The 19011-nt window shown below is 37.6% G+C and overlaps 1 protein-coding gene across 4 annotated transcripts; it reads right to left on the reverse strand.

Moving 5' to 3' along the window:
• Positions 1-2750: 2750 nt before the first annotated feature.
• On the reverse strand, positions 2751-14935 carry LOC113682831 (MFS-type transporter SLC18B1). 4 transcript variants are annotated; one of them, XM_089205629.1, is made up of 16 exons: positions 14537-14935; positions 14067-14166; positions 13412-13481; positions 12910-13057; positions 11987-12055; positions 11299-11383; positions 9446-9520; positions 9059-9129; positions 8236-8334; positions 7602-7699; positions 6633-6728; positions 5422-5496; positions 5221-5287; positions 4809-4835; positions 4550-4596; positions 2751-3909 (listed from the first exon to the last, which is right to left on the reverse strand). In XM_089205629.1, exons 1-16 carry the CDS (start codon positions 14741-14743, stop codon positions 3861-3863), a joined length of 1383 nt encoding a protein of 460 aa, XP_089061755.1. In that variant the 5' UTR covers positions 14744-14935; the 3' UTR covers positions 2751-3860. The 4 variants fall into 4 exon arrangements, with proteins under 4 accessions (XP_089061755.1, XP_089061753.1, XP_089061754.1 ...); XM_089205627.1 differs by having other exon boundaries at positions 8236-8367; positions 14537-14869; XM_089205628.1 differs by having other exon boundaries at positions 13412-13485; positions 14071-14166; positions 14537-14868.
• Positions 14936-19011: the final 4076 nt, after the last annotated feature.

The raw sequence follows: 19011 nt of genomic DNA on the forward strand, positions 1-19011 counted from the left end.
TCCTTTCGTATAATTTGTGTCAATTTATGTCTGTACTGACATTTTTAATCAGTTACCAAAGGCTGCCGGATAGAAAAAGATCGTCAGATATTTTGAATGAAAGAAGATTGGTGTCACGGGGATAAACAAACTTTTAAAAGCCTCCTTAGGGCTTTATTTTAACTGCTGCGTTCTCATGTGAAGATGGAATACTGATAAGAAGAAATTAGAGCTACGATTGTTTTCTGTAGAAAATCAGTACAAGAAAGCGTAGAATAAGGGTTGAGTTTATTAGATTCCGACCCTAACTTTTCGTGAGCCATAAAAACAAACTTATAACTACCTAAAAATAGACAGAAATGAAAAGAAACCAGAATTTCAGTGACCCCGGCAATATAGATTACAAGCAGCCCCCATCTTTAGCTTTGACTGTCAATATAAAAAAAAAAAACCCATAAATGCCGGGGGGCTGCCATTACTACAGGATAATGTGGTGTTATTAAATGAGTTGACAATGCATTTTGGCCAACGTATAAAGTTCCTAATGCTGACGTTTCGTGCGTTTTCCTTTCATCAGAGGAATTTTGGGTTGTGCGTAGTTCATCTACGGAAGAAAAGAGCTACTCTATTTCTGGTGACATGGTAACGTAAAAACCGGCTATTGGATGTAGGGAAACGTCGTGGACTGTCATATCGTACTAAGAATGATTCGGTAGATAAAGAGTTTAGCAACTGGTTTGGATGACTGCGTCTTTTCAAATCCTTTCTTTGTCACGAAGTTGTTCTTGAAATCGCTCGCCAGGTCGTTTTTTTGTTTCGCTGATGTCTTAGATTTCAATCAGTGCAAGGTAAGTAACGGATGACCCTGGCTTGGATACAGAAGAAGTGACAGTGATTACCGCACTTGTACAAACCTAAGTATCACTCATTGTTTGTACTGCTATAAAGCCTACTAATGGCGCTGAGGGGGCGTTAATACCGGCAAATAAGAAGAACACAGACCAGTCTGTGTGGGATTTTGACCCAAATGTAAGGAAAACAGATGAAGATTTAGATAAAGTTATGCACGTAGTTTATCTGCGTCAAAATAAATTTAAGACATATGTTGAGGAAGACCTCGACTTGAGCTCTAACGCAATCATGGAGACCATTGTCTTCTCAAATGAAAATAGCCAGAAAGGAGATTGACGCATTTCACGTGAAGAGAATTTCCCCTGCTATATGCTGTAATTTTCAATTGTCAAAAAAAATTAGTTATTTAAACTCACGCTACAGTATGCGCATCTGATCTAATTTCACCAGCCAGTTTATTGTTGGTCATTATCAAGTAAAAATTTTCTATATTTAGTATCATTCTAGCTCATTTAGTTCTCGAAACGAATGTTCGGCTCGCTTTAAAAAGAGAAGACTGTTAAAGAAAGCAAATTAAGGTTTAACATAAGCTCTACAACTGAAAACATGGCGTCATGTACATATTTTTCATAACACCTTTCTGGAACTTGTATTTGGAGATAATGAATGATGTTATTGCTTCCATTTTGAAATCACTGGTGATCTTTGAAATCTGATTGGCCCTCAGGAGTATGATTTACTTACGAATCGCACTAATTTTGCTCTAAATGGCATTTTTGGTCTGAAATTATACTTTTGATTTAAAATCAAACTTACACTGCGCAATGCGCACTCGTTCGGTTAGTTGAAATCACGTATATGATATGGCACTCCATTCAGTTCAGTTACCATTATGAATAAGATTCCGATTTCACGCTGATATTCAGAATATTTTTATCCCTTTCAGATAAAGCAAGTATCGCGTGAGAGTTGCTGATCAACATTTGGCGTCAAACACATGACAGGGTTAATCACAGAAAGGTACTTAAGATACGTAGACGACAAAAGCAGTAGAAAAGGTTGTGGTTATTCATCGTGGTGAATTCAGGCGATGAAGAAGACAGGCAGTATGCCGTCGAAACGTCGCGATCTACATCTCACGTGACTACGTCATGAGACAAACGAAAAACTTAGCTTTTATTGACAAAAGCAATGTCCAAAGTCCCGCCCCCCTCTAGGAGACTGCGCAAAAAGTGCGGCCTTTTATATTTTGAATTTTGAGGAAGTATTGAAAATTTTCGTATTATTGTAACAAGCTGCGACAGCTATTTATCAACTGGTTCATACGTCAGCGTGCTTCATCGATATATAAAGAACGCGGGAAGTTTATGCTTCATGCCTAGATGAACGAACGCTGACATATGAACCAAATGTTTTTTGTCAGCTGTGCATTTAACAAGATATGAATCACTTAGAAATTTTAAAGAGAACTCAAGAAGCTTGAGTTGCTTGAGGCGCCACACGGGACCAATTTCCACCTTTGATTTACTGAAGGCCTTTGGTTCAAAGGAAACAAAGAAGTCAGTTTGGATGCCGAAAACAACGAGAAAGTTTTTAGTATTCTGACATTTTTCAAATTTCCTATTTAAAATGCAGTTTAACTGACTGGTTGTGCCACTTTAAGCCTTTATTTCTCGCTACGTGTTAAAAATGAAAGAACTTCAGTATCTCCCGGCTAAAGTTCCTCAAGCTTCTCACCAAGAAAGAAAAGGTTTTTATTTACTTTCCGCGATTTCACCTTTCATTTGATAGTTTTTTTTCTAAATTTAAGCGTTTTTAGCACTTTCTGGGGAAAATTTTGACGAGAACTCCATGAAAGCTTAAATTCAAGATTTCAAATGGAGGGGCCGGTTATTTAAAAGAACTCTGACACAAACCTATCCGTATGATGGTTGATTTAATTAAATCAATGTCCGTCGACTGTTAATTTCGGCCCTCTTGAAACTGCTTACAAAATTAAATGCTCCAATGAAAGGTTCAGCTAAATTGAAGATGGCTTAGAACTCCGGTTTTTTCAAACAACAGTTAAACTTTGTTTAAATAATCAAACCGAAAAGTTTGAAAGCCACTCATCTCCGGCTCGTGGTTTACAACCCTTTCTGGAGTTTTCCCAACGGTTCCGCGGTGGTTTATTACCCAGCAAACTATTAGAAAGAGCGGTTTATTACTTAAGTAGTACAGTGTTAAATGTTGTTAAATGTTGTTCGTTCGTCTTCTGCATTTCTTTTAAAACAAAACAAATGGAACCTTAAGTCTTATGGTTTTAGAACTTTTACAGTAGCTGCTCCCTTTTTATGGAACTCCTTACCTTTAGAAGTCAAGTCTTCGCCCAGTTTGAATATTTTAAAATCTAAACTGAAAACACACCTTTTTAAATGCGCTTTTAATCTAAATTAGATAACTTAATCTTTTGTTTTTATATTTCTAAGTCCTACTGTAATACAATGGATGTAAAGCGCTTAGAACGCATGCGGATAAGCGCTATATAAGTGTTAAATAAATGTTGTTAAATGCTTATGAAAATTTTCCTCAGCGATTGACTGCAAAGTTCCCGTCCAGTTTGCCCGCAAGTTTTAAGATTTTCATGTTTTTCAGGTCATTCCAGATTCTTTTTTGGTGTTTCAAGAAGGTTTTAGCCTGTGTTGTTTACAGCTTTTGGTTTATTATATGAACGATAACATTAAATTAGAGAAAGATGATTTTTGAGTCTCTATGAGGAAATTTTTTAGTCCCCACGAGGAATCGAATCTCAGACCTTTGGATTCCGCGCTCCGACGCTCTGGCATCCGAAGGTCTGAGGTTCGATTCCTCATGGACTTGGAATCTTTTCTTTGTCTTACGCTCGTGACAAGACGAAAAACTTCTTTCTCTATTTCTTTTCCGTGCTACCATTTACCATCTCTCTTATTCTATTGCAAACGTTAACTTACTTACAAACTATTTTATAATATTGGCTAATTCTTCATATTAATGCAAAGCTTGACCACATTTCATTTGTCAAGAGTGAGAGGTTCCCTCTCTGATGGGTCAGAATTTTCCCTACGAATTAAAAAAAAAAATAAAGTTGTTCAATCGCGCAGGTTAATAGTTGGGTTGAAGGTACTCCCTTTCGAAAACACCAGTGAAACTCATCAATCAACCGATGAGTTATTTTAAGTCGAATGCTATAAGCCAGTTTCCTTTCGGAAAACTGATTGGTTAATTACTATTTTGCTATTGGCTGGAAGACTCAAGAAGCAGGTCTTAGTCAATTGTGATTGGTCACTTCTAATACGTTGGTAAAATAGGGTCGTTGCGTTCGCTTAATCTGGATTTCATTACTCAGGCAACCTGGTGTTTTTCAAGAGGCTGATTACGAATTAATTCCAATAGGATTTCGAAAAAATCTACCTGACAAACTGTATTTCAGCGCTCTGTTTGCATGAGCAGTCGTGGAAATCGTTGATCTGGTTTCTCTTAAAGACCATGAGACAAGCTTACAAGAAATCTAAAATTTGTTTCTGTCCTCGTGCATGCAAGTCAAGCCAAAATGGGTCATTACAACAAAACAAATAACAAAGTATTTTAGTTCTAGTCGACCTCAGTTACTTTCCTTCCTGATTATGCCAAAAAAGAGGTTACTCGCAAGGTGCTTTTTACAAAAACAACTGGTGCTACCGTTATCGACTTGACTACTGACCTTTGAGATAAATTTTCACGCAACGTGAAAAAACAAATCAGCACGACCTAATATGAAAATAAAAAAAAAAAAAAAAAACAGAACAGAAATGAAGATATTAACAGAAAAATATTTCTTAAACTTGAAGAACAAAACCTAACAGACAAAAAATCTTCTTTTCGAAAAAAAACTATCTTCTTTAAGTTAAAGTATGACAGAACTAATCAGTGGAAGATATAGTAAACAAATCATTGGAAAGTAAAATTTTCAGTGTACCCACTTGAAAAAAGGAGATGAAAGCTGCTACCTGCATAAAAGTAAAAAACCGAGAAAAAGTCCTTGTTATGTGAATGGTTATTTCTGTTAAGGCAAAGGTCATTGTTTATCACCTGGGAGAGGAGGAAGGGAAGGGGGGGAGGGGAGGGGGGATTAAAGATTTTGGTGTCACGTTAAAACATGCTAAAATATTTGAAATATTCCTACGATCCCCCCCTCAATAGTATTTATTTGGCAGTCGCCTGGCGACGACTGATCTCCTATCTGTTTCCTTTGAAAACCATGTGATCCCCACCAAAATCCTCCATTACCACCCCACCGCCCCAGTCGATAAATACTGACTTATCCCTAAACTCTTTATAATATCAAGTTTCGTAGCGTAGATCAAATGCCTCTAATGATGAAAAAACACTTACACTCATGGCCCACTCAAATCCAAAATGTTCATCTAATACTCCAGCCAGAATGGGCCCAATTGTTGCTCTGTAAAGAAGGAGTTGAAAAAATATGCATGATCCGCTTTAAGAGTGGATGTTAGCGTCTGCCCTCCCTTATATCCTTGCTGCTTCAGCAATTAAAACAAAAGAGATAAAGAATCAGTAAAAAAGTGCACATACCCTAAATAGTACATAGAACTAAAAATACTTGACACAAGCGCGTTTGTGGATGAATTATCGGGCATTCCATTTACCCTGCAAGGGAAAAAGAAGCAACAAGCAAGTACACAAATATGATTATAAGAATCAATCAATAAATCAATAAAGTTGACTTCCAATAACTCAACACTCGCCAATTCGAACTTCTCGCTAACTCGAACCAAAACCAATTTCTCTGAAAATCCGCCACTCATTTATCGCGACTTTACTCTAGATAACTCGAACCCTCCAGAAAAAAATAAAGGACTCTCTTTTTAGTTTATCTTGAAGGTTCGAGTTATCGGGAGTCGCTGTACTCGTAAAAAATAATTACAAAGGTTCACAAATAGACAGGAAAAGAAGAGGACTTGATTACACCAATTTAACAGTTCAAATGCAAAGCATACACACACAAAATCACTCACACACACACACACACACACACAAAAAAAAAAAACCAGATACCGACGCATAAGTGACATTGGAAAGCCGAAATCATCATCTCTTGTAGTCAGAGTTCTCGTGGTTGTAATTTATTAAGTCACCAAACATATTCCCACCTATCATAGCTGTATATTTGCCTGGGAAATTCGTCACAAATATTTATTTATTTATTTATTGTACGTACGAAAATCGTTAACAGACCGGCAAACAGCGGCTGCGAAGGAGACTTATGCATTTCTCACTTGATTTTAAATCGCAGCTTTTGACCTTCAGAATCGAGAGGTTCTACCCGTGACGTCACAGGAAAGATGGCGAATGTTTCGAATTTGGAAGAGCTTTCACAGGGTGAAAATGGACAAATTATACCTTTGCTGTACTTTATATATTTACTAAACAGCTAAGTGAACAGAAAATGTACGTTCTTAGGGTTTTCATACTCTTTAAACCTTTATACCCTAAAGTCTGTATTCATATTCCACATACTGTTCTGTATACATTCGTTACGGTACTGACTAGAAGAACTTGCCGATCATTTCCTTTACCTTCATGACCTTAATGTTTGATTCAGAGGAGAAATTAGATGCTGGCCACTCTTTGAGGTTAGAGTATTAAGGTCGCGAATATGAGTATCAAAGCTAACACTTAAAGATGAAGTATAGCTTTGTGCATTGCTGTTAAATTAGTAACACTCCTTTTGCGCCCCCCTTGCATTGGTTGTTGTATTTACTAAAACATATATTGGTGCTTACCTTAAAGTTTTAATAAGCTCAGGCATGATGGGTACAAAACCAAGTGCACCAGAAATTCCATAAAGGAACATTGAAAGAATAACCAGCCAAATCGTCCTGCAAGAATAGCGGGATCGAAGAAGTTTTATCATTAATATAACATAACATTTCTCAAAGGTGACTGAACCTCAGTTCTGGAGATAACCGTGAAACTTGATAATCACAACCACAAATGTGTCGGATCGCAGGTTCATTGACCTCTGAAGTTTTTGAAAATGTACAAATTGCTAAAGATACGGATTACTTTTGGAAAGCTTAAACCGGTCACCAGAATTTTCTCGGTTTATTAATTTTGTTGACATATTTCCAATACCTTTGAGTTTAGTGTAAAGTAGTGCGAGCTTTAGACATTCACCTCTGACGAGTTATTTATATCTTTTTCTTAATTCCTGAACACAGACCCTTTCCAAAATGTCGAGGTAATAAAGGTTGTTTTGGCTCTTTAACATTGTTTAGGACACAGTATTTACTTTAGTGGATAGAAAAAAAATTTAACACAGTTTGCTACGTATGCAGTAAAATGAGAACCAACCCTTTTTTCTCATAGACCATTGGGTCTTCATACAGGGAGACCCGCAGAATTGCTAAACAAGATGGCTCACGGCTCTGATCAACATTTTGTTAGCCTACCTATACCCTCCCTTGAGGACATCACTGATAAGTAAATATGTATGAACTTGGTGTTTGGTTTATATAACGTTGTGGGTTAATTGATAGCGTGCTCGACCACGGGTCGAGGGTCTGGGTTCGAGACCTCTGGCCTGGTCACTATCTTGAGTTCTTGGGCCAGAAAGACACGGGTTTGAATTCCGTCCACGCCTGAAACTTTGACAGGCTTATCTGCTGCATTCGCTTAAAATTTCAGCTTTCTTAACTAGCACTTTTAGCCAACATGATTATAATAATATGCAGAATGATCAGTACACATACTTAGCTGGTAAAAACGTAAGAAATGGAGCAGGTCCCAGCAACAGATGTCCAATGACAAAACCAATAAAACCTACAATTATCATCGTTCGATAACATTTCTGTGAAGAGATTTGTTAAGAAACATGGAATTGCATCAAAATCATGCTTTTATTTTTAACTCATAGCACACCAAATCACGCGAAGAAAGGCTGGTGACACGAGTTGTAAACAACACAGCTGGCAGAGCGCATGACTTTTTCTCTGAGGTGACGACTCAAGTTGACAATTGAATTAACGGTAAATCGGAGGTATAAATAGTAACTTTCGTCTTTAGAGGACCTACAAATATCGAAGCAGAAAATATTTGGAAAGACACTTCACAGCTGGACATCGCCAAAAGTTACTATTTTCCCACAACACTCTTTAATGTTTACGATCCATTTCATGCACTACACCCCATTCCCTAATCCCTCAGAAAGACACTTTCGATGAGTAGAATTGTACCCTGTTGGTCACCAAGATTAATCTCGTGAGCCTAAGTTTGAACATTTCCTTACGCACTCCATAACGCACTGGAAACCCCGCCCTGCCCCCACCTATCACAAAAAAATTCACAAAAAGAAGTCTTTGTTACTATGCCAAAGAGAAAACTTACCGTTTTATCTCCTATGCAGCCGACTACTGGTGCTAGCAGGGCGTAAGTCCCAGACCAATAAAGAAAAGCAAGACCAATCTGTGTTGGATTTTGATCCATCTGTGAAGTGAATAGATTCCATCCATTGAAAACCTTACAAAATGGACAATTAAGTTCAGCTTTTAAGACAGACGAATCTAAGAGTTTGGCGAACTCAATTTTTCCAAAAGGAACACGAGCGTTTCTTAGCCCGCGATAAAGTCTGAGTTCTTTGGAAAAGCAAGCCGGCCAGCGGTATGTTTGAGGTCTGCCAGATCCCAGCAAACCTCTCCCCGACTCGTCTCCAATCTTCCCGCCTGCAGAGAAAGGTGCGTCCTGCAGCGCTAATAATGAGGGCCTGGTCGCAAGCTAAATTCGATTGAATGTCACATAACGGAAACCAAAATAGTCACAATTCCAAATCAGGAAAAAAAGAAAATTACACGGAGCTAATAAGGAATTGAAAATACAAAGGAACCTTTGTGAAGGGCGGGGAAACGACAAGGACCAAGTCGTAATAAGTTTTAGTTCTGCCTCCAAATGGTTGGCGTGAGTTTACTGGATCACAAAAGAAAAATAAACAGATCTAACGAAATCCTGGAGTATTTTCCACATTCACTAATGAATCGTCCTTGATCAAGGTGCTGCGTTATAAGATTCTCGCGCCCAGGTTTGCCTTTCAAAGATTGGCCAGAGTTTTATCAATCCGTCCAGCCGACAAAGCATGTTCTGTGACAGAATGAAGCATTAGCTGTTACCTCAAAAACACCTGACATAATTATTTATGTAAAAGTCGTAGTTGTACCTGCTTTAAGTGCGGGCCCAAGATAGGCTCAAGGTAAGAAAATGACAAACCACAGATAATAAAGCAGACAGCTGGAATAAAATGGCAGGAAAAATTTATTAGAGACCAATCTCATTTCGGTAACTCTTAAACAATTGTAACAACTCTTATTCTTTAAAACTGTACCTTAAAAATGGCCCCTGCCCTTTTCAATCGCTGATCCTGCCTTATTTTAAAAGGTACCTATTTTGAGACAGGCGTGGCATCACAAAAATTTTCTGCCAAAGAAGTATTCTGGTCACCCTCAACCTAGGGTGCACCAGCAATCACATTACCCCGTAATATGAACTGTTTATTACCCATTTCCAGAAATAATGGGCCAAATGTTACGTCTAGTCTTGTACTTACATAGCATGAGTGCAGTTGGAATTTTTAGCACTTTTGACGTGGATGTTGATTCCTTGTCATCGTTTTTCTTGTCTCCTGGTATGAAGTTTTTAAATAAAAATAACATATTCACGCTTACATAACATCGCGTTTGGACTATTGTAATGCCCTACTGTATGGTCTCCCAAAGTATCTGATTAATAGACTTCAGCTTTTACAGAACTCAGCAGCTCGCCTTGTTACCTTGACTAGAAGGCAGGAACATATCACACCAATACTAAGGAGCTTACATTGGCTGCCAGTTCATTATAGGATAGTTTTTAAAATATTGCTGCTGACTTAAAAAGCTCTGAATGGACTGGCCCCAGATTACATTAAAGACCTATTGCAGTATAATGACTCCCGTCGCACACTAAGATCTTCAAACAACAGCTTGATGAGCCTAGAGCGAATCTTAAAACGTATGGTGAAAGGGCTTTTTCCGTGGCGGCACCAAGGCTCTGGAATAAACTACCACTCAAGATCAGGCTTTTATCATCAGAGGCAGTTTTTAAGGCTAATCTTAAGACTTATCTTTTAAGCGTGCATTTGATTTGTAGTTTTTACTTGTAGTTATGTTGCATTTAATTCTTAGGATTTCAATTTTTACGGTTTTTAGAGTATTGTAAAGCGCCATGGACAATTAATGGAAGATGGCACTATATAAATGTATTTAATTTAATTTAATATGAAATATTTCGATAGCAACTTCTCAGAAATGGACAAATGTGGCTCAAAACGACACTAAACTCATTACAGGATGTTTGATTGACTGATTGACTGACTGACTAAAAGACAAACTGACTGACTGACTGATCAACTAACTGACTCACTGACTGACTGACTGATTGACTGACTGATTGACTGACTGATTGATTGACTGATTGACTGATTGACTGACTGATTGACTGACTGATTGACTAACTGACTGACTGATTGACTGACTGATTGACTGATTGCAGGTAATTAGTGTTAACAACTGGGTTGAAAACGTAAATTAGCCACCGTAAAGGGTAAAATTAGCTATTAGCTTTTTTACCCTTTACGGTGGCTAATTTACGTTTTCAACCCAGTTGTTAACACTAATTACCTGCTATAGCTTTTTTACCCTTTACGGTGGCTAATTTACGTTTTCAACCCAGTTGTTAACATTAATTACCTGCTATACTCTCCCACCGACGCAGCACCACAGTTTCTTTAGAAACTTACCCCTTTATGATTGACTGATTGACTGACTGATTGACTGACTGATTGATTGACTGATTGACTGATTGACTGACTGATTGACTAACTGACTGACTGATTGACTGACTGATTGACTAACTGACTGATTGCCTGACTGACTGACTGACTGACTGATTGACTAACTGACTGATTGACTGACTGACTGATTGACTGACTGATTGACTGACTGATTGACTGACTGACTGACTGATTGACTGACTGATTGACTGACTAATTGATTGACTGATTGACTGACTGATTGACTAACTGACTGACTGACTGACTGATTGACTGACTGACTGATTGACTGATTGACTGATTGACTGACTGATTGACTAACTGACTTAATGACTTGCTGACTGACTGACTGATGGACCAACTGTCTAACTGACTGATTGACTTAACAACTAACTGACTGATGGATTGACTGACTGACTAACTGACTAACTGACAGATTGACTAACTGACTGATTGACTAGCTCACTCACTCCCTCTTTGACTGACTAATTTTTTTAACCTGACCTCCCTCTCACATGTCAAATGACATCTGTGGTAATGAGATACTTTGATCATTTAAAGAATTAGATTGTTAAAAAATCTGAAAATCAAACCTTTGCCAAGTGTCAAGGCTAAAATTGGAATAACAGCAATCATAGTTCCACCCATAACAATGAAGGGAAGTTTAAAACCACCAACCTAGAAACAAGAGCAACTGAGATGAAAGAGTATTGATGACATTTCTTTCCTGCACCTTAGACTACCTTGTTACCCATACCTTTAATTCTTTCCTTGATATGCTCTGTGAACAAAAGCTGGGGTAATTAAGTATTCAAACTCACTGTGGTGTGGGGGAGGGTGGGGGGTTGAGGTAATGTCTCAGTTAAACAACACAAGTATTGGACCCTGGCCAATAGGAGCATAGCAATTAAAAAAAACAACAACAACCACTAGCAGTTATAATAATAATAAAAGTTATACTTATAATGTGCATATATTCATTTACATATGCTCATATGGGCACAGAAAGAAACAAATAATCCAAATAAACATAAAGTGTTTGAAAATCCCAACTTGTGGGAGCAGACCAGTTGGCTATTTATACAGCACAGCCAAGGAGTTGAACCTGGAACCACCAGATTACAAGTCTAGTGCCCTAACAACTTGGCTGTGCCACCTCCATGGTTTTAGAATATAATGTTGACAAGACTTTCGTGTTGAATTTCACACATTCAATGATGCTTTTAACATAATATTCATAATAACATATTACAAAAATAATAATTCAGGTAAAGATCATACCGTGTAAAGAACTCCCCCCATAACTGGACCAAAGGAAAATGCACCTCCAGTACATATCTCCACCAGACCCTAGAAAATACAATAAACTTTTGTCTTAGAGGTGCTCTAAGATGTAAACCAACAAGATAAAAAGAAAGCCTGAGGGAAACAAATCATGAAGGGAGAGGGGGAAAAGAGAAATTTGCCTGACGTTCTTATTACATATACCATCTCCCTTGAGCACAGTTTTTTTTACTTGCTCTAGGCCTTACTTGATATTATCAAAATGAATTCAACCTTGACAGCTTTGACACTCACTAGTAATATCGAGCATAAGTTGACACGTCCCTGCTACATGAATGCAGACTTATTTTCAATTTACAAACACTGTTAAAATTGAGTCTTCAGTTAAATTCCAATCATTTTATTTTAACAAAATGGAAGTATCTGTATTAGGTTACCTTCTGAATCTACCACTGCTAAATCTTATTCAACTAACATTTATTCCAATTATTTACTACCATTTATTCCTTTTATTTTTTATAGAAGCTAAAATTATTAATGGTACGTAGTAACTTTGATGAATAAATCCTATTTTCATGCATTTTGTTACTTGATTAAGGTGGCTCTAAACTCATTGAAACATACATCACTCAGGGAATGTCATGACAAGCCCTACACAGTGGCTCCTGAGTGATGTCTTTTTCCAGGGAGTTTATAGAGTAACCTTAAATATTTTGCAAAACAAGTTCATCTCAATACCATATAATAACTCCACATTTTTGTGATACAGATATTTTTATAAACTAATTCAAAGTTCATCTTAATTACCCTTTAAAGTACATCATAACCATGCATGTGACAATATAATATTCACATTTTAAGGCCAACAATGTATATATTAAATAACATAGTTTGAATTCAAGAAACAAAATCCCACATACTGAAACCATTCCAACATTATCTGGGAATTTTTCCAATAAGATGGTCAATGCCGAGGTTTCAGCTGCAGCCCCTCCAATGGCAGATGTTGCTCTTAACATAAAGCAAAGAGCTGTAAATGCATCCTGATCTACAATCAGGCCACAAAATCTGAAAAATACGAAAGCCATTATAGATACCTCTTTGTTTAAAAAGCCTTCAAGCCATAAAGGAGAAAGGTCTTTTTAACTTCTTACTTTTTGCCTTTACAAATAGATCTTTTCAGAGTTAACTTTCAAGACCATTTCATCTTGACTGTCTATAACATTACTCAGCATATTTACTAGCTTAATTCTTGCCCAGCTGATCAAGCGATTGGACAAGTGCTGAATCTGAGAGCTGTACATATCAATACAGGTTCAAGAATAAGAGTAATGCAAAGAAAGAAGGTTTACAACTCAAGGATTCATTGTGTAATTAAATACTGAAAAAATCATACATATTAAATCCATTGTTTTGGCTCACCCAAATAAAACCAATGATCCCCCACAAAGAACAAGCCCTGAGTAGAGAACAAACCTAGGGCCATATTTTGCTATCTGCAATTGATAAAAATTTCTCATCAGTAAATGATTGTGAAAAAGCTTGGAATTCAATTGTTGATTCAAGGAGAAAACTATGTATAATTGAGTTATGGCCATGTGGTTCTAATAAATCATCATATTGTCCCTTTACGCCCAAATGTCAGTATCTATTTTCTCCAAACTCTTTTCTTTACATTTCTTTGGTACAGACAAGGAGAATTCATCAAACAAAGCTTCTCAGGTTGGTGATCATTTCTTTTATTCTCATGATCTTAACAAATGACTCATCAGTATTACTGTGGGGAGAACTTGGATGTTTGTCACCATTAGTGTATAAAGGGTTCAGGATGCAAAATAAAGACTTGTCATTGATAATAGACTATTTTCTTTCATGCAAATTAATCTCTTAAAATGAAAGTAGACTGTTTCAGGTTCTGCCATGTTGAGCCTCACTCAGATCTGAATGTGATCAAGTTGTTTATCATAGAAATTATTACTAAAATAAAATACTGAATCTGAAAAAGGGAATAATGGTCAATATACAAAAAACGGTTCAAATATTTTAACTATCACGGATATCATTAAGAGTCAAATACTTACAAGAACTCCACAAAATGGCGAAAAGATGAAAATCACAAACGAATAAGTTCCTAAGATCAAACCCACTACAGCTCCAGAAACACCTTTATCTCTAGCCTTTAAGTCAACATAGAAAAATAAATTAGATGATAAATCACAAACTTATGAAACAAAATAAAAAAATGAAACTGGCACAAAAATCAATCTTTCTACTTAATTGACTCTAGATTCAATAATCGATGATTGGGGTAACTATGCACGATAATTGTCACTAAGCTCCTCCTATTGCTATAGCCTTGCCTCACCCCTCTCCCCTTGAAACAACACTCCTTATCCAGGAGACAGATGAAAGGCAGTATGCAGCAAGCCCCCAGTTGATATTACAATTTGTTATTATTTGTGTGACTTACTGAGTTTTATTTTAACAATAGCATTCATTTGCTCATCTTCTGGTATATATCATTCATCAATAAATACAAGTGCTTACCTCACTGGGAAAGAATGGGGAATACACAGAACACGCTGCAAACACCACAAAGTACACAATACAAATGGAAATGATAGTAAATATGTTACGAAGTGTGCAAAGTGAGCTCGCCGGGTTCTGCACTCTCTCGTTGGATTGATAACTGTCGTTTAGCAAGCCATTCCTCTGGTTGGTAAATGAAATCTCTGGACTATTAACATTTTCCATCAGAATTTATGATACTATCAATAAAACATCGATACCTATTTGGAATCCTTTAAAGCACACACTACTTCCGAAATAAATAAACATTGACTAAAGAGGAAAAGTTAAGAGGGCTCGAAAGTCCGCGTGAGGCGTGGGTACGAATTATTGCACCATCTCACGAAAGACCAGTCACGCAATAGAAGGAAGCTATATCCAGTTACACGCGAATTTTCGCTTTTTTTTATTTGAATATTTTCTGTCCTTTGCATTTTCAAACGGTTATAAATTTTGATTTCGCATCCGAGCTATTTGAAAGAACATTTTTCTCAGCATCACCTGAAGTTGAATTCAGCTTGCAACCGCGAGCTGCGCTGAAACAAAACTCTATTGAAGTGTTAACTGGAGCTTTCTTGAGGATTTGTGACGGCGCTCTTGCATTCGAGGTGCGTTACTGGCGGTTTTGTTTGGGAGCGCTTGAACAAGTTTGGGAAGCCGCAAGAAGAATGAAAAACGAAGATTAACGTCCCAGGAGTGAAATAGCTTACAAAGTGATTGCGTGACACTCCGTCCCTATTTTTGCACTAAACTTCGCTTTGAGATCTGACATTTATTTCTGTTTACTGCGTACGGTGCCTACCGACACCGCACTTAAAACCTCTTTGCCATGAACTAAACTCCTACGTTAAACATAACTTTTTTTTTCGAAATTTTAAGTTTCTAAAAGTTTCTATACGCTGAAATTCGACAAGAGTGACAATCCACAAAATTTCATGAAAAATAACGTTTATTTTGATCTTGAAAGACAATTTTGTAAGTATGGTCGATTTACTACGCTAAACATTCCGAAATATGAAGACTTTATTAATTTTATGTGTAAAATGTTCATATTTCGAAATATTTAGCGTTTTTCATACAATTCCTTCTTAAAACGTTTAAACTATCAGCACTACTATCTCTATTAATATGAATCTAGACATCGATAACTGAGAGGTCTGGACTTGGTACAGGCAGGTTACATGTTAGTCCTTTCCTTAGATGGAGAAATTAGTTCAGCATGTAAGTCATAAGACGCGTTTTAATTGCGAAATACTTAGTATATTATCGCTTAGGTATCTGTGCATGTGTTATTAGCAATTAAGCAAGCAAGTTACAAGTTTATTTCTATCTTCCACGTTTTTATAGCTTAAATTACCTAAACCGGGAATTCCTTTGAGACCTATTGTCTCTTTTGGTAATCCTCCGACTTATGCAATTTCTGGTTATCTTGCGAGAATTTTGTCGCCTCTTGTTGGGAATACTGATTACACTGACAAAAATTCTTGCGAATTTACATAATTCATAAGAGATAAAACTCTTAACGCTTGTGAAGAATTAGTATCTTTCGACGTTTTTTCGCTCTTCACTAAAGTCCCATTTGATCTTGCCGTTAAGGTTGCGTAGGAGTGACTCAGAGAAGATGTTTCCCTAGGACAAAGAACTTCTTTGCTATAGAGGATATCATTCATCTGCTGTCTTTTTACCTCAAAACCACACAATTTGCATACAGCGGCACCTGCTATCAAAAGATTTTTGGTGTAGCTGTGGGTTCGCCCGTCTCTGATGTCATGGCCAATATGGTAATGAAAGACGTGGACCAAAGGGCTTTAGCCACTTCACCGGTTAAACCCTTTTTCTGGAAACGATATGTCGATGATGGTATTTCTGCGCGGTATCCAGAAATGAAGCGGAACGCCTCCTATCGCACTTGAATTTAGTAGAGCCGTCGATCCAATTTACCCTTGAGCGTGAAAAGGATAGGCATTTTCCCTTTCTTGATTTAAATGTATACAGATGGGAACAGGGGAATTAAGAGACAAGTGTCTATCGTGAACCTACCCACACCGACAAATACCTCGCTTTCGATTCTTATCACCCTATTTGCCATAAATAGTCTGTAGCCAAAACTTTACTCAGGAGGGCTGACTGTCTACCATCTTCACTCGATTCGAAGGCTGAAGAGAGGAAATATGTTTCTCATGTCCTAGAGGCGAATGGCTACACAAAAACTTTTCTCCGTAACTGCCAAAAACCAGTTACAACTAGTTCCACTCCTGATGAGAGGGAACCAGTGACTGGTTCTGCTGTTATCCCTACATTCATGGTGTTACGGAACCCATCAAGAGAATTTTGAATAGCAACGACGTTAAAGTTGCTCAAAAACCTTTTCAGACTTTGGGGCATATTTTTGCCAAACCTAAGGAGCCTGTTACTGAAAGAACCGTCGCCCTTTTTTCTATTCCGCGCAATGACTGTGATAACGAATATCATTCGGACAGACCAAACGTCAGTTTGGTACACGTTTGAAAGAGCATCAAAAAGCGGTCTTCTTTTGCGAAAAAGAAATTTCAGCTTTATCAGAGTACACATGCCTAACCAACCATACGATTGGGTGGGATAAGTCTAAAATTATCGCCACTAGTCGACGTTACCACCAGCGCCTTTGTTTGGAAGCCTGGCATATCAACTTTAAATCGTGATGACGGCGGCTTACTTCCTGACGCCTATTTACACCTCGTCAGAAAACAGCTAATTAGTGAGCGTATAAAAGGACCACTTGTTGCAGCGTTTAGATCACCCCTGATGAAGGCAGTAGACAGGAATGTTGAAACTTTGGGTCTATGAATTATAACTTCTCTGTTATATTCATTAAATCTTTAAACCAGAGTAGCATCAATCCATCTCAGATCTAAAGCTGTTACACCATCTGCCAAATAGTACTATCTCCGACCATTTCCCGGACTTCTCTCTAACTTTTTTTCATTCATTTAAAATGAAATTTCGGAACAAGCGAGCCGCAAAGTAGCAATAGGAGAACCAAAGAAAGGTTTGTAAACGTGCCAAGCGCCGTAATTGATGTTATTATAAAGTGAACAGAGACAAAAATCCTCAAAGAGAAAATGAAATGAACAGTCCGAGTTTTGAAGGTTTTCACGCTCAGTTCGGATTGCAAGCTTACGTACGGTGATAAAAATCAAACAAAGCTAACACTCGTGTAGTACATATAGTTAAGTATTCACAAACAAATCAGAACAAAGGAGGAATGATGAGAAGTATAGCTTGAGAGTGAATGGAATGCGATTGGTATTCTCCTTCTAAGCCGTTTGTAGTGCTGACTGTCGATCAATTTGTTGCGCGCGATGGTGGCCCGCTTGAACGCCAGAAACAGGATAGCCAAGTTTATCAAAAAGCTGGCATTTTGCCTCTGATTTTCCGGAAAAATCAGAGTCGTCACTAGATAAGTGACGAGGTCTGAGAAACTGTAAAAAAAAAGGAAAGGAATTCTTAACGTGTGATGGATACGAAGATGAATATAATAAGTAACTATACGAATCTGTAGGTTTATTGTAAACACTAGTGCATAGACCGTTGCCTTCAATTGAAATTATGATGTCTAGAAAAGCCAAACAAAGATTCTGGTTGGCTTGTTGTAGCGTTCTTTATCAGAGTATAGAGCATGCTGACGACACTATTGTTAGCTTTGGAAATAAAGTTTGTTTTGAAAGTTGAAACTACTGCGCGGAGAGAAGTGGGGAGAAACATTCGACTATTTCGTGTTTCTTCCCACACTTTTTTCGTGCTTTAGCCTCTTTCTGCGTGCTTTACAACAGAACAGAGCACAGTCAAGGCTTCTCCATATGCAACTGTTATGCACATTTTCTTTTCGTTTGTAGGATCTACACGGGCGTATTTTGATCAAGGATGAAGCAAAATGAAGAAAAAAACCGCCAGATCATTGTAGCCTACGGTGACAGACGCCATTTGAATTATGTTAATAACTCAATGTACACAGGTAAAACTAGAAGAAGCTAGAGATGCTCTTCAACTTTCCGAGTGCTTCATATCTCGATGAACACATGCTGACATAAGAACCAATTGTTTTATTCGTCAGCTGTGCTTTTATCAAGATATGAAGTCCTTGCAAAGTTTTTAGAGTGCTCAAGAAGCTAGAGATGCTCTCAGCTGCGCCTCGAGCAACTCTTACGCGTATTATCTGCTCTCCAAACTTCCCACGTGCAGGCGTCAAACTAGACCAGTTCCCAGATTTGATTTATTGAAGGCCTTTGGTTGGAAGGAAACAAAGAAGACGGTTTAAACGCCGAAAACAACTAGAAAGATTTAATTTTTCTAACATTTCCTTTTTTTAAACTTGTTGCTGAATATTTATTACATTCTTTGAAAAGAAAGCTATTGTTGAGAGGTTCAAAAAGATGTCGACAAGTTAGTCATAGTAGCATCCATTCAGAAGGAAA

Source organism: Pocillopora damicornis, chromosome 4, assembly GCF_964200805.1.
Source record: "Pocillopora damicornis chromosome 4, jaPocDami1.2, whole genome shotgun sequence".
Lineage (NCBI taxonomy): Eukaryota > Metazoa > Cnidaria > Anthozoa > Scleractinia > Pocilloporidae > Pocillopora > Pocillopora damicornis.

What these genes read in the sequence shown, in the direction of transcription:
- LOC113682831 (XM_089205627.1), bottom strand. Translation starts at nt 14,743, where the DNA reads ATGGAAAATGTTAATAGTCCAGAGATTTCATTTACCAACCAGAGGAAT. An exon ending in TGGGGGGAGTTCTTTACACG is followed by an intron (nt 11,384 to 11,986) that starts GTATGATCTTTA and finishes TCTTGTTTCTAG; the next exon opens with GTTGGTGGTTTTAAACTTCC. An exon ending in GAGCTTATTAAAACTTTAAG is followed by an intron (nt 5,497 to 6,632) that starts GTAAGCACCAAT and finishes TTTCCCTTGCAG; the next exon opens with GGTAAATGGAATGCCCGATA.